The 15,842-nt window shown below is 37.0% G+C and overlaps 1 protein-coding gene across 1 annotated transcript; it reads left to right on the forward strand.

Annotated features, from left to right (window-relative positions):
• Positions 1-12,204: 12,204 nt before the first annotated feature.
• Positions 12,205-14,914, forward strand: LOC131636979 (expansin-A6-like). The gene is made up of 3 exons (XM_058907551.1): positions 12,205-12,466; positions 12,553-12,871; positions 14,228-14,914. The coding sequence occupies exons 1-3, from the start codon at positions 12,319-12,321 to the stop codon at positions 14,535-14,537; spliced, it is 777 nt and encodes a 258-aa protein (XP_058763534.1). The 5' UTR covers positions 12,205-12,318; the 3' UTR covers positions 14,538-14,914.
• Positions 14,915-15,842: the final 928 nt, after the last annotated feature.

Here is a 15,842-nt window from a genome sequence, read left to right on the forward strand (position 1 = left end):
ACCTGGGATGAGTCAGAAGATGATTCTGAAGACGAGCAGGCCAACTGTGCGCTGATGGCGACAGAAGATGACGGATCAGAATCTACATCAGAATCAGATTCTGAAGAGGTATTTTCTGAACTTACTAGAGATGAGTTAGTTTCCGGTCTAACTGAACTACTGGAACTCAAGTCTCAGATTAGTCTCAAATACAAAAAGCTGAAAAAGCAATTTGAATTTGAAACAAAGAAGCTTGAGTTGGAAAATTCTGAATTAAAAGAAAAACTTTTAAAATTATCCAATAATGTTGGATCTCCTTCTGATTCAGAAAAATCCACTCCTAGTCTAAACCATATTCTGAAAGAATATGATTTAAGTTTCAGGAAGTTCTTATCTAGAAGTATTGGCAGAAGTCAGCTAGCTTCTATGATATATGCTGTGTCTGGAAACAAAAGAGTAGGCATTGGTTTTGAGGGTGAAACCCCATACAAACTTGAACCTGTTGATGAAATGAAAATCACATACAAGCCATTGTATGATCAGTTCAAGTATGGCCACTCCCATGATATTAGACACACTTCACATGCTCAAAGCTTTCACATAACACACACCAAAAAGCATGTGACACAACCTAGGAAATATCATGAAACTCACATTAAAAATTATCATGTTGTTCCTCCTATTGCTTACAATGTTAAACCCAAGTTCAATCAGAACTTGAGAAAATCTAACAAGAAAGGACCCAAGAAAATGTGGGTACCTAAGGATAAGATTATTCCTATTGCAGATATCCTTGACTGCAAAAAGGACAAAGCACAACATGTCATGGTACCTGGACTCTGGATGCTCGCGACACATGACAGGAAGAAGGTCTATGTTCCAAGACCTGGTGCTTAAGTCTGGAGGAGAAGTCAAGTTTGGAGGAGATCAGAAGGGCAAGATAATTGGCTCTGGAACTATAAAGTCTGGTAACTCTCCTTCCATTTCTAATGTACTTCTTGTAGAAGGATTAACACATAACCTCTTATCTATCAGTCAATTAAGTGACAATGGTTATGATATAATCTTTAATCAAGAGTCTTGCAAGGCTGTAAATCAGAAGGATGGCTCAATCCTATTTACAGGCAAGAGGAAGAACAACATTTATAAGACAGATCTGCAAGATCTTATGAGTCAGAAGGTGACTTGTCTTATGTCTGTTTCTGAAGAGCAGTGGGTCTGGCACAGAAGATTAGGTCATGCTAGTTTGAGAAAGATTTCTCAGATTAACAAACTAAATCTGGTCAGAGGACTCCCTAATCTGAAATTCAAATCAGATGCTCTTTGTGAAGCATGTCAGAAGGGCAAGTTCTACAAACCTGCATTCAAGTCCAAGAATGTTGTTTCTACCTCAAGGCCATTAGAACTCTTGCACATTGATCTGTTTGGCCCAGTCAAAACAGCATCTGTCAGAGGGAAGAAATATGGATTAGTCATCGTAGATGATTATAGCCGCTGGACATGGGTAAAATTCTTAAAACACAAGGATGAGACTCATTCAGTGTTCTTTGATTTCTGCATTCAGATTCAATCTGAAAAAGAGTGTAAAATCATAAAGGTCAGAAGTGATCATGGTGGTGAATTTGAGAACAGATCCTTTGAAGAATTCTTCAAAGAAAATGGTATTGCCCATGATTTCTCTTGTCCTAGAACTCCACAGCAAAATGGGGTTGTAGAACGAAAGAATAGGACTCTGCAAGAAATGGCCAGAACCATGATCAATGAAACCAATATGGCTAAGCATTTCTGGGCAGAAGCAATAAACACTGCATGCTATATTCAGAATAGAATCTCTATCAGACCTATTCTAAATAAGACTCCCTATGAATTGTGGAAGAATAGAAAGCCCAACATTTCATATTTCCATCCTTTTGGATGTGTATGCTTTATTCTGAACACTAAAGATCATCTTGGTAAGTTTGATTCCAAAGCACAAAAATGTTTCCTTCTTGGATATTCTGAACGCTCAAAAGGCTACAGAGTATACAATACTGAAACATTGATTGTAGAAGAATCAATCAATATCAGGTTTGATGATAAGCTTGGTTCTGAAAAACCAAAGCAGTTTGATAATTTTGCAGATTGTGATATTGATATATCAGAAGTTGTTGAGCCAAGAAGCAACGCATCAGAAGCAGAGCTTCTCAGAAGCAAAGAATCTGAAGATCAAGTATCAGCTTCTCTGGAGGATCTAAGTATTTCTGAAGAACCATCTGTCAGAAGATCATCCAGACTCATCTCTGGTCATTCAGAAGATGTCATTCTTGGAAAGAAGGATGATCCAATCAGAACAAGAGCATTCCTTAAGAACAATGCAGACTGTCAATTAGGTCTTGTATCTTTGATCGAGCCAACTTCTGTTGATCATGCTCTAGAAGATCCAGACTGGATAATTGCTATGCAAGAAGAACTGAATCAGTTTACAAGGAATGATGTTTGGGATCTTGTTCCTAGACCAGATGGATTCAATATAATCGGCACAAATTGGGTCTTCAGAAACAAGCTCAGAATGAGAAGATGAGAAATTCTTACGTATGAGTATCTTTTGAAATGAAATTTTTTTTTAAGAAGTTCTGATAGAAATCAATTAGAAATTGTGATTCAGTTATTACTAACGTTTCAGTGTCTAAGTTGATTCAGAATCTCTATAAAAGCAAAACAGCTGTAACTGGCTATCCAGATGGTAAACACGTGTTCACTATTCCTGGACAAGCGTGCGTGCAGTTGAGGGGACGTCTACTTAGGTAACTGTGCAAATCACGTCTTTTGTCATTATTATCTCTCCTCATGTCACGTAACATTAAATGCTTTTCATCATTTACTCTCTTTTAGTTTTCTTTTTATACTCTTCAAACGTTTCTTTTCCCTCTCATATTTCTATCACTTTGCATTCAGATTTCTTTTTCGTTCTCTCTCTTTGCTTTCATTTCATAAACCCTAGCAGTTTCCAATATCTGCAAATTCATCATGAATCCATCGTCAAGCTCTGGGAATCAAGATAATGATCGGAAACAAAAGCGAAAGGCAACTGCTGAACCAGAAACCAAACCAAAAAGAGTAAGGATCTCTTATGACCCTCTCAAAGTGTATCAACCCCTTGACGGTTCCCCTCAATCACCTCCCTCTTCAAAGACCTCCACCACCTCTTCCTCCTCATTCATCCCCTCGGAACCACCTTCTTCACCATCTGATATCTCCTCTCCTTCAACCCTTCCATCAGATATTCCTTCATCTCTCTCACACCCTTTTCCCACCAGAACACCTAATCCCTACAGTGTTGTTCTTCCCGACTCCAGGTTCACTGTCAACCCTCCAACTCCCACCACTCAAACATATCTGGAGCTTTTACATGCTGATGTAAATGGCTGGTTGGAGATTCTGGGTGCTGCTCACCTTCATCATCTGGATGAGTATGCCACAAACAACCTTTGGAATACCTTTCGTCAGGATTTTCTGGCTAAGGCTACAGACACTCAGAGAAGGATTATGTCTGAAGCTCCTGGTATTCGTGGTTTTCGGTTGGAAGTTGGTGAAAGCAGCCATCACCATCTCATCAGGAACAGAAGTGTTCTTGAAAGGAAGATACCAGCAGATGAGTTGGAAGAAAATCTCTGCAGAGACATCGTGGTGTGGAGACCATGGTTTCCTGTGCTGACTGGAGATTTTCAGTGGCTGTTCAACTGGTTCAGAATGAACCCGTCTGAAAAAGCACCTCACATGGTCTTTCCAGTAGTGGTTTATCGTGCTGAAGTTGCTGGTCCTACTCCTCCAACAAATCTAGCAGCTATTCTTCAAGCATTGGAAGATGGAACTTCTGAGCTGCCTGAACCAGAATATGCAAAGGCTACTTCTGAGTCAGACTCAGATGAGGAAATGGAAGATGCACAAGCTGAAGATCTTCCAGAAGATCACCCTGCTGAGATTGCTGTCCCTCTGGGCAGAAATACTGGTGCTTCTTCTTCTGGTGAAACCTCAGCTCTGATGGAGACCTTGGAAACTCTTCATCAGAATCAAGCTATGCTGGCTTCTCGTTTGAACGCGCAAGAAGCAGCCAATGCTGAGTTTCGTTCCTTCATGACAAGGCAAGCCACAAGCACTGACGGGATTCATGATGTTCTGGCGCGGATTTTGCGTAGGCTAGGATCTTAGTCTTTTGGTCTTTGTAGTTTCCTTTCCTTGTTGCATCTGTTTTCCTGCATTCTTTTCTTGTAATCCTTTTTAATTATCAATGAAAAACTTTCTTTGATTTACATTCCAGTGATTCTATTTGTCGTTTTATGCATCTAAATCTTTTGAAATATTCTTTTTGATGTTATGACAAAAAGGGGGAGAAGATAAATGATAAATGATTTGATTAATCTATCAGTTGCTGGGTAAAGCTCCCACACATTCACTAACAAGAACTGCAAGTTCTACATGGTTTAAGTGTTTTGCAGGTATAAAGAAGTGAAGAGAATCTTCAAAGCAAAAAGCAAACACAGAAGCAAAACCATGGAAACTGAAGCAAGCCGAGTGCTGTCAAGCTTCAGAGATCAGAAGCAAGAAAGAAGAATGAATCAGAAGCACTGATAATAGAATTTGATCTATATTTGTCTACTTGATTTGACAAAATTCTATTTGCTCTGATATATTATTTGCTCTGATACATATAATGTTATGGCTCTGATACATATAATGTGTTCTAACATACATTTTATGTTCTAACTCGTTCATGCTGACTTTTGTCGTTTAGTGTTTGTTCTGTAACATTTCAGGATGTAGAGATGCTCAGATGATGCTCTGGTACATTCAACAATGTTCTGATACAAATCTAGCATGAAGTGATGTTGGTAGAAATTCAAAGTTCTGAAGCTATCCGAGGGAAGCAGAAATCAGAAGCTGCGAATGTTCTAAAGATCCAGAAAACTCAAGTTCTGAAGCTGTCCTGAATGGAAGCAGAAATCAGAAGCTGTGAATGTTCAGAAGATCAAAGAAATTCAAGTTCTGAAGCTGTCCTGAATGGAAGCAGAAATCAGAAGCTGTGAATGTTCAGAAGATCAAAGAAATTCAAGTTCTGAAGCTGTCCTAGATGGAAGCAGGAATCAGAAGCTGTGAGTGTTCTAAGGATCTAAGGAAATTCTAGTTCTGAAGCTGTCCTATGGAAGCAGAAGTCAGAAGCTATGAATTCTCTGAAGACAAGAAGCTTATATGATCGTCTCTACCGAAATAATCAGGGAAGTCTTTTATTAAAGTTCTTCGAGTATTTATTTCAGGGGGAGATTATTTATCTCAGGGGGAGATTGTTAATCTCAGGGGGAGACATATTCATATGCTTATGCTATAGCTGTGTAATTTGTCTTTTGCCTTCTATTCTTTCTGATCGCAAATTCATATCATTTATATATGTTTTTGTCATCATCAAAAAGGGGGAGATTGTTAGAACAAGATTTGTTCTGATCAATTATCTTAGTTTTGATGATAACAATAATATGAATTTTGCTTAAGATAATATGGTACTCTAATCCAATGCAATTTCCCTTTCAGGAAATATATAAAGAGTACGCATAATTCAGCGCTCAGAAGCTTTGTCTCAAGGGTTCAGCATGCAACATCAGAACATGGTCTGGCAAGACATCAGAAGATGGTCGAAGCAGAATCAGAACATGGGTCTATGGAAGCATCAGAAGAACATGAGATCAGAAGCACTGAAGCTCAGAAGATGGTATCACGCTCAGAAGCACTTCAAGGTCAGAAGATCAGAAGATGCTATGCACCAAGCTGTTTGACTCTGATGATATTCAAACGTTGTATTCACAAACATCAGATCAGAAGGAAGTACAAGTGGCAAGCTACGCTGACTGACAAAAGGAACGTTAAAAGCTATTAAAGGCTACGTCAGTAGACACAGCGTGAACAAGGCTCGAGGTAGTTGACAAAAGCGTATAACATTAAATGCGATGCTGTACGGAACACGCAAAGCATTAAATGCATTCAAACGGTCATCTTCTCCAACGCCTATAAATATGAAGTTCTGATGAGAAGCAAGGTTAACGATTCTGCACCAAAACAACTCATATCAAACTTGCTGAAACGCTGTTCAAATCTAAACTCAGAATCTTCATCTTCATCAAAGCTCACTACATTGCTTTTGTAATATTTTAGTGAGATTAAGCTTAAACGATTAAGAGAAATATCACAGTTGTGATTATCGCTTTTAAGAAGCATTTGTAATACTCTTAGATTGATTACATTAAGTTGTAAGGAACTAGAGTGATCGTGTGGATCAGAATACTCTAGGAAGTCTTAGGAGTGAACTAAGCAGATTGTAACTAGAGTGATCGTGTTGATCAGTAGACTCTAGAAAAGTCTTAGAGGGTATCTAAGCAGTTGTTCCTGGAGTGATCAGTGTGTGATCAGAAGACTCTGGAAGACTTAGTTGCTGACTAAGTGGAAAACCATTGTAATCCGTGCGATTAGTGGATTAAATCCTCAGTTGAGGTAAATCATCTCTGCGGGGGTGGACTCGAGTAGTTTAGTTAACAACGAACCAGGATAAAAATAACTGTGCAATTTATTTTTATCTGTCTAGTTTTTAAAGCTACACTTATTCAAACCCCCCCCTTTCTAAGTGTTTTTCTATCCTTCAGATTTGAGACAATTCATCAAACCCATGACCTTTGCATTTTCTAACCATGGACTTGAACCCCTCCCATGCTTCATTGAGAGATTCATTTGAACCTTGAGAGAACACTGCAATAGAAGTTTTCGCTTCCATGAACCTATTGTGAAGAAGAAGATGCTTCTTGTTGTTGTCTTCTTTCCCTAGCTAGTTGTCTCCTCCTACGAGTTTTGCTATTCTCTCTACGCGCAGTCCTTTCAATCTCAGGATCAAAAAGGAGTTGATCTGCAGGTATACGTCCTCGCATAAACTGTAATCTGAAAAACTAACCAAGCAAATTAACAAACACAAGGAATATAATTTTAGAAACAAGAAATTAATTATAAGACTCAATACAAAACAAACTATTGCAATGCTTGCAATATCTAAACAACAATCCCCGGCAACGGCGCCATTTTGTTGTAAGAGTATTGTGGTGTACTTTTCGTTTATATCGTATCCACAGGGATTATTGCGATATTACCGCCGTTCTATAGCTTATTTTGTCTTGAGTTAATGTTACTTTAAGTTTGGGTTTGCAAAAGATCATTCACACTTTTAGTAGCAAAGAGTAAAGTAATGAAAGTTCTAAGTTAAAGAAAATGTATCAAGATTCGATTTCATCGACCTAAATTTGTATGTTTCCTTATAAATATACGTATTTGAACTCGGTAACAATCAATATAATTACGTATCGACGCCTATATCGTCCGTGTCCGCAACGATATAGTTAGATTTACCGTATTGTTTAACCGGCGATTTCTCCACCGTTTAAACAATACAAATAACGTTTTAAAACCGATACTAAGTAAACATCAAACGTTAAATCCATGTCTGCAACTTATAGTTTGATAAATGATAGAGTTAGGTCTAGATACAAACATTGATGTCTCAAACATTTATACCATAGAAAAGCTTTAATAAACAAACTAAACCATTTATATTGATCATCACATGTTCATACACAATATATTCACAAGAAATACATACAAAAAGCTAGGAAGATTACATCTTATCTTGATACAAAAGAGATTTAGCTATCCATGAGAACGGTAGCTTGCTCAATAAGTAAAGGATGAAGATCAACAAGCATCAAAGGCGATTAATCGACGATCAAGGCTTCGAATCTTCAACTCTTAGTTTGCTACAGTGTTTTGTGCTCTTGGTTCTCTCTCAAAATATCTCTCTATCTATTTCAAAGTGATCTGGCCCCTAATCAAATAAACAAAGTTTCGCAGACCGCGCTTAGCGCGGTGCAGCCCGCTAAGCGCGCTATCAAAAATTGCTTAAACCGCCCAACCGCGCTAAGCGGGCTCCAGACCTCGCTTAGCGCGGAACTCTCTGCCAGAACTTCCTTCTTTTCTTCAAAACCGCGCTTAGCGGGCTCAACCTCGCTTAGCGCGCTTCCACTTTTCAGCAACCCTTGGCTTTGGTCTTGGAACATCATTAAAATCCTTTTTCCATGGTCCAAGCTTCCAATTATCTGTAAAAACTACAAAATCCACACAGATTGCAAAGATAAGAACTATTCAACAATATTATAAATAGAAGAATAAATATATACCAAATGATAATAAAATACTACTATTAACCACAAAAAGACTTGAAAGTTACCAAAAATTACCTAAGATATTTACACAAATTGATAACTAACACAACTCAATCTTAACAACGTCTAAGTGTTCAATGGCTCGTTAATAGGATTTTCAAGAGAACAAGTGCAAGTAAGAGCCATGTGACCCTAGAGACTACATGCGGAGAGGGTGTAAACGCTAGGGTGATTGATGTAAACTACCTTATTATGGACGCCCTATCGCCATATAACATCATCCTTCGGCGGCCCGCCATCAATGCACTAAGGGTGGTCGTTTCCACCCTAACCTAGTCCTAAAGTATCTTTTACTTAGAGGACAAGTAGGTACAATATGGGGAGACCAACATATTGCTCGAGAGTGTTTCCAAAGTAGCCTATTGATAGATAGGGAAGAGCTCACCTTATTGGTGCCCCCATTTCTAAAGTTCATACAGCTCATTGAGGCAATATTTTGTATGTTGAACTTCATGGCGAAGATTCTTGCTCCCCCTTGAGGCAATATTTTGTATGCTAGAATTCATGACAAAGATCCTTTCCGCCCCTTGAGGCAATATTTTGTAAGCTGGACTATATGACGAAGATCCTTGTTTCCCCTTGAGGCAATGTTTTTATGCTAGACTTCATGACGGAGTTCCTTGCCGCCCCTTGAGAAAATATTTTGTATGTTGGACTTCATGGAGAAGATCCTTGCTGCCCCTTGAGACAATGTTTTTACGCTGGACTTCATGACGAAGATCATTGCCACCCATTGAGGAAATATTTTGCATGCTGAACTTCATGGCGAAGATCCTTGGCGCCCCTCATGGAAACACAAACAAGTTTTACAAATGCCTCGTTTGAGGGACTTATACTCTCATCAGTCGGACTACAGATAACTTTGCATGAGGGACTTATATTTCCCAAGCTAATCAAACTTTTACTAGAGGATTTATAGTTTCTCGGGCGGGACCAGACATAGAAATCTTGTCTAGAGGCGCGACTGAAGTCTAGCCCAAGAGACTTATTCATAAGTCTTGTATGAGGACTTGATAGAAGTTTCGCCCGAGAGGCCTAACTCCTCACTTGAAGGACTTATAGTCTCATCAGTTGGGCTACAACTAACTTTGCCTGATGGACTTAGATTTCCCATGCTAATGCAACTCTTGCCCGAGGGATTTAGAGTTCCCTCTAGCAGGACCTAACATAGAAACCTCGCCTAGAGGCGCGACTAAAGTCTAGCCTAAGGGATTTATTCGTAAGTCTTGTTTGAGGGCTTGATAGAAGTTTTGCTCGAGAGGCCTAACGCCCCACCTGAGGGACTTATAGTCTCAGCAACTTGGCTAAAGTTAACTTTTCTTGGGGGAATTAGATTTCCCAAGCTAATCAAGCTCTTGCTTGAGGGACTTAGAATTTCCTCAGACATAACCAAACATAGAAATTCCGCATGAGAGGCGTAACGCCTTTCCCGAGGAACTTATAATCTCATCAGCAAGGCTACATATAACTTCGCCTAAGGGACTTAGATTTCCCAGGATAATAAAACTCTCGCTTGAGAGACTTAGAGTTTCCTCGGGCCGTACCATACATAGAATCTTGCCTAGAAGCACGATCGAAGTATAACCTAAGAGACTTTTTGCAATTCTTGTTTGAGGGCTTGATAGAAGTCCTGCCTGAGGGGCCTAACGCCTTTCTTGAGGGAATTATAGTCTCATCAGCTAGGCTACATGACACTCTCGCCTGAGAGACTTAAAGTTTCCTTGAACGAACGAAACAATATGACTTCCCTAAAAAATCGAGCCTAATAGGCCTATCACGTCACATAGAGAAATTCAAGGCTTTGGGGGTACTCCTCTGTAGCACTATCTAAAAACACTTCTTCCTCTATCAAGGGCCTCATGCTTGGGGGACTATGTAGTGTTATGTTTGTAAAAGATCTGGCTTGGGTGATGGTCATAAGCCGCCTCCTAGGAAGAGCAACAATCACATATCGTCCTCAAAGAGGTACCACTTTGCTCTCCAATAATTCTATATCGCCCAGTCATAAAAAATGTGAGATAAGACGTTTTCTTGTACATAGAGAAGTCAGAGTCAATAACTGACCTACATTCTCTTGGAAATGGAGATTTAACTGTCCATCATTGATTAGGTGGGTGGTGATCCACAAGACTTCTCGCCGGCGTAGGCAAATCTTAACCACCATACAACATAATATACCTACTAAGACCTCTGAGTATCCTACCCTTGTAGGTTTAACATGTACATCTATATTTTTTGACAAATAATTATAACTAATTGAGTAATTAGTTGAGTTATTAAGTAAGTGAAACTCAATATATTAAAATATATTAATAAAACATTACAACAATTTTTCAAAATGACAATCATTAAAAACAGAGAAAAAAAAAATGCAAATGTGATACTTTGATGGGACAATGGAGTAGGAACCTAAACATAACTAAACTTTGCTTGCATTGCAGATAAAACCAATCATGTTATTAGCATGAAATCAAGAGCGGGGCCTCCTTATTCTCATTTCAATTTTCTTTTGCTTATGTCTTTAAAGTATGCAACGCATCATGTGCATTTTGCCATTACTTCTTCCAAAATTGATCTTCAACTTGCATTGCTCCTTCTGACCCCAAATACTATTCACATCAGGAAGATGCATGTGTGATGCACATGTATATCATTAATAATAGATGGCCCCATAACATTTCTTGGAACAAAAGAAATTCTTCAAATAATGGATTTGGGTTATTTGCCATTAAATAATCAACCTAGATAAAAAGAATAGTATATTTTAATATTTCTTTAATAAGCAATTTGTATCTAGCGGGTTTTAAATCTGAGCGCTTGAGAGAAGCACACTTTCAGGACCCAAGCGTTTCACCGCTAGATCACACACACACACACCAGTATATTTTAATATCAAATCTAGAAAACTTTACAAATTTGATTTGGAAATACGATTTAAAACATGAGTGTATATTTTAATATCAAATCTAGAAAACTTTACAAATTTGATTTGGAAATACGATTTAAAACATGAGTGTTTAATCTTTCATTCAATTAGATTTACAACGTAACTTCAAAAATATGTAAAATCAATGCAGGTGTGTGTTAGTATAGATGATTGCATATTCTGTTTGTACTAATTGTACCTTGAATCTAAATACACAATTCTCTTGGAGTAAAGTATACATACATTCATCTTAAATTTGAGCATGAGTAATTATTGTGGTTTGATTTAAATTGAAAAATAATTTTCAATCATAATTTTAAAATCTATATATATATATATATATATATATATATATATATATATATATATATATATATATATATATATATATATATCATATGAGAATGTCTTTTTTATATCACAATGTGAGAATGAATCTGAACCATTGGATTTTAAAATAAATGGTGGAGATTATGTGTGAATATTTTTTTATCTCTCTTCAATGTGTAATTAGTATAATTAAAGATGTGTAACTTGCAAAAATAAATGAACACATTATGAAATAAACTTATATTAATAGATGATTAAAACCATTTTATTAGGCCTCACAAAATATACCGGAGTTCGTTGATTTGGATACAACTAACGATAATTAAGTAGTAATTCAAATTTAGTAGGTAGATAATGTCAACCTATTCATTGCGCCTTCTGTAAAAATATTTTAATTAAGTCTTAATATTCTTTTTTACAATAATTAAGTCTTTATTGTTGAGTTGATCTTAGTAGGTCGTTTGACCTAGTAGAACAAATTCAAAATTATTGTCAAAACTTAAAAAAAAGAAGTAGTCTTCCAAAAGAAGAAAAAAAGAAAGAAAGAAAGAACAATAGGATCACATGGACAGATAAAAGCAAACAAGGCCTTTTTTTATGTTTGGTAAATAGAAGGCCCATTAATTAGAAGGTAATAATACCAAGTTCAAAAACTACTGTACAACCTGCAGGTCCATTACCCTATTCCATTCCCACCACTCCTTAGCCTCCCTCCATAAGTACCCCCTTCCACCTTCTCACTTTCCACTCATCCCCAAATCAACAACACAACAACCTACTCTCCCTCTCTCTCTAGCAATGGCTGCAATTCTCCTCCTCACCATTGCTTCACTAACCTCACTTTTCACCTCAACCACCGCTCGAATCCCCGGAGTCTACTCCGGTGGCCCCTGGACAAGCGCTCACGCCACTTTCTACGGCGGCAGCGACGCCTCCGGAACAATGGGTAAACAAAAACAAACAACCTTAAACTCTGTTTTCCTCTGTTTTCATCATTTCAATTTTCAACCTTATTTTTCTGTCTATTTTCAGGTGGTGCTTGTGGGTACGGAAACTTATACAGCCAAGGCTACGGCGTCAACACCGCCGCACTAAGCACAGCACTATTCAACAATGGCTTAAGCTGCGGTGCATGCTTCGAGCTCAAGTGCGACCAAGATCCTCGTTGGTGTAACCCCGGAAACCCTTCCATCTTAATCACTGCTACAAACTTCTGTCCTCCCAATTTCGCTGAACCTAGCGACAATGGTGGCTGGTGTAACCCTCCTCGTCCTCACTTCGATCTCGCCATGCCCATGTTCCTCAAGATTGCTCAATACCGTGCCGGAATCGTCCCTGTCGCTTACCGCCGGTGAGTTCTATTCCTCCACCACTTTTCCTTTAATGGGTTGTTTTGTTTTCAAGTTTTTAACTTTTTGAGTTTTTCATAAAAAAATTGTTAGAGAATTTTGAGATTTCTTTTCTCTTCATTTTCTTTCTTTCCTAAGTGAGTCTTCTCTCAAAAAAAAATTGTCCTTAAATACATAATACAATATTAATGTTTGATGTATTTGTACATTAAAGTTTATTAAATATACCTATTAAATACACTTCCTCAATTTTACATTTATTAAAAAATGACTTGTAATAAATAAACAAAATTTCATTGAAATTATGAGCTTGCTAAGGCACCGCCTCAACATATAAAAAACAGCTCAAAAAATGAAGATATTTTTGTTGTTACTATTTGTATGCAAATATTTTATTTCAACACCGTTTGTATTTTTAAGAAACAAACAAGAAATTGTGTTTGAGTCTCTTGAGCTACTTCATGAGATTCCCATTCAAGTGTTTTGTCTATTTCACGTTCACAATCTTAAGTAGAAACCAAGAACAATTTTTCCTTCTAGCTATGTTGAGTAATGGATATTAGTATTTTGTTTTGTGTTAAAATTGTGATGAGAAACCACTTAAGTTACTAATACTGCAATTTTAGTGTTTTTCATTTATGGGTAATTAAGCTACTTTGATGTAAGTGGATTTTAATTTGATCCGTAAGAAATTAATGTGTTACCAAATTCATTTATCACTTTTGTGCTCTTTCGGTGTGTTAGTGTGTTGGTACATATGCTTTTGTTTCATTTTGTCAGTGTCAAATGACCAAAATAGCCTCAAATACACAACGAACTTAATAATACTTTTAGGGTATTATAGTCCTACAACTTTTTGTAAATTATTTATACTATAAGGGTATTTTAGTAATTATAAACCATATAGAACAATATAGTTTCCAGAAAATCTGGATTTAAAGTCAGAAAACACATCTTTCACAGTTTCATACGGATGTTAGGTCACACATGCTTAGAAAAAGGTTCATATTTTGGGGCTTTGTAGCAACAAATTAAATTAGTACTACCTAGAAATAAAAAAATAAAATAATATTTACTATTACTTTATATATTGATTTCATGCAAACTATTTTATTTTATTTATTTAGTAATTTGTATAATATGCATTAGTTGGTAGTATGGCACATGTCATATCATTATTTATAGCTTGGTTTTAACTTTTAACATGTTTCTAAAATTTTAATATGTATATATATTCATTACATTGAAATAAAATAATTTTAGTACATTTTTTATTAAATTAACCGACAAAAACAATTTTAAAAAATTTAAATAAAAAAATTAATTTTTAATTTAATGTTTATTTGTTTGCATTGCAGGGTGCCATGTAGGAAGACAGGAGGCATCAGATTCACAATCAACGGTTTCCGTTACTTCAACTTGGTTCTAATCACCAACGTCGCGGGTGCAGGGGATATCGTGCGCGTGAGTGTAAAAGGAACCAACACTGCTTGGATGACAATGAGCCGTAACTGGGGGCAAAACTGGCAATCCAACGCAGTTTTTGTGGGCCAGGCTCTCTCTTTTAGGGTCACCGGCAGTGACCGTCGTACATCAACGTCATGGAACGTGGCACCGCCTCATTGGCAGTTCGGACAAACCTTCACCGGAAAGAATTTCCGCATCTAAAAAAAAAGAAAAATCAATATTTTTGAAGTTTTTCCCCCTTCAAATTTTCCTTTATTTTCCCGGGAAAATATTTGAAGTGGTTACAGTAATAGTATTAGGGTTTATAAAAAGTTGGTAGTTTTAGGAAAAGTGAAAGTAAAAGTTAAAGTGAAAGTAAGTTTGTTAAGTTGAAGGGGAAAGGGTGTTTGTATTAAAGTATTAAAGTGTTGCTAAAAGTGTGATATGTGATATGGGTGATGCTGGTATATTAATTACCCAGCATTTGGAACCCATTTCTTTGTGTTTTTTTTTTTTTTTTATGAACTCAAAAAGTGTGTAATGGCTGAAGAGGTTGCAAGGATAATGAACATGTAGCCCGCAGCTCTAGTTTGTTACTATATCGATGTTATCTTATATTTCAGTTGTTATAATTGGTTTTTTTGTTATGAATTTTATAGTAATTAATTGAATTATAAATTATGGATTTAGGTGAATGTTATTGTTGAAGGGAGTGAAATATTTGAGTCTTGTATAAACTGCCTTGTGAATATACTGTTTTAGCTACAAGTTACCATACTTTATGGTACTATGTTAATCTGAAAAACAAAAGGGTTCATTCATAGAAAAGACTAGTATCTGTTTGTTTGGTTACACGGCAGAATTTTTATGTTTGGTAACATTTTATGTTTGGTCAAATTTACGACAGAAAATCATATTTACAACGAAGCTGCAATTTACCATCTTTAATACAATATATTTTCTAACATAGCTCTTTTCAAAAAGTTTTGCATCATCATAGGTTGGTTAAGAATACCAATAGGCCCAAGTTCTAGAGAGAGATGCTTTATCTTCTCTCTAGAAAACCTCCCTCCAAACTTTTAGGCTATGTTTGGGAGATGGGTTTTGGAGGGGAGGGAAGGGGAAGGGAATGTTTGTGGGATGATAAACCCTTGTTTGGGAGTTTAAAAAAAAGAGAGAAAGGTTTTGGATATTTTTTGAAACCCTCCAAAGTCCTCATTTGACCCAATTTTAGAGTTCCCCCATATTGGAGGGTTTTAGGGGATTTATGATTGAATTGACAAATTTACTCTAATAATTATTTCAAAATTCCAATTTCAGACATAACCCTAATCTCATGGATCAGAAACCAACGACTCTCTCTCTGTGAAAACGTTGTCGTCGCCTCTCTCAACCTTCACGAATCCGACGATTTCCGGCGATCTTCGGTGATTTTTCTCTCTCTCACTCGCAATTTCTTCTCTCTCACTCGCGATTTCTCTCGCAGAACAACAATTTATCGCCTCTTTGCGACAATCTCCTGCGACA

This window comes from Vicia villosa, unplaced genomic scaffold, assembly GCF_029867415.1.
Source record: "Vicia villosa cultivar HV-30 ecotype Madison, WI unplaced genomic scaffold, Vvil1.0 ctg.001881F_1_1, whole genome shotgun sequence".
Lineage (NCBI taxonomy): Eukaryota > Viridiplantae > Streptophyta > Magnoliopsida > Fabales > Fabaceae > Vicia > Vicia villosa.

Coding starts and splice junctions, on each gene's coding strand:
- LOC131636979 (XM_058907551.1), top strand. CDS start 12,319: ATGGCTGCAATTCTCCTCCTCACCATTGCTTCACTAACCTCACTTTTC. Junction 12,467..12,552: donor CGACGCCTCCGGAACAATGG/GTAAACAAAAAC, acceptor GTCTATTTTCAG/GTGGTGCTTGTGGGTACGGA. Junction 12,872..14,227: donor GTCCCTGTCGCTTACCGCCG/GTGAGTTCTATT, acceptor TTTGCATTGCAG/GGTGCCATGTAGGAAGACAG.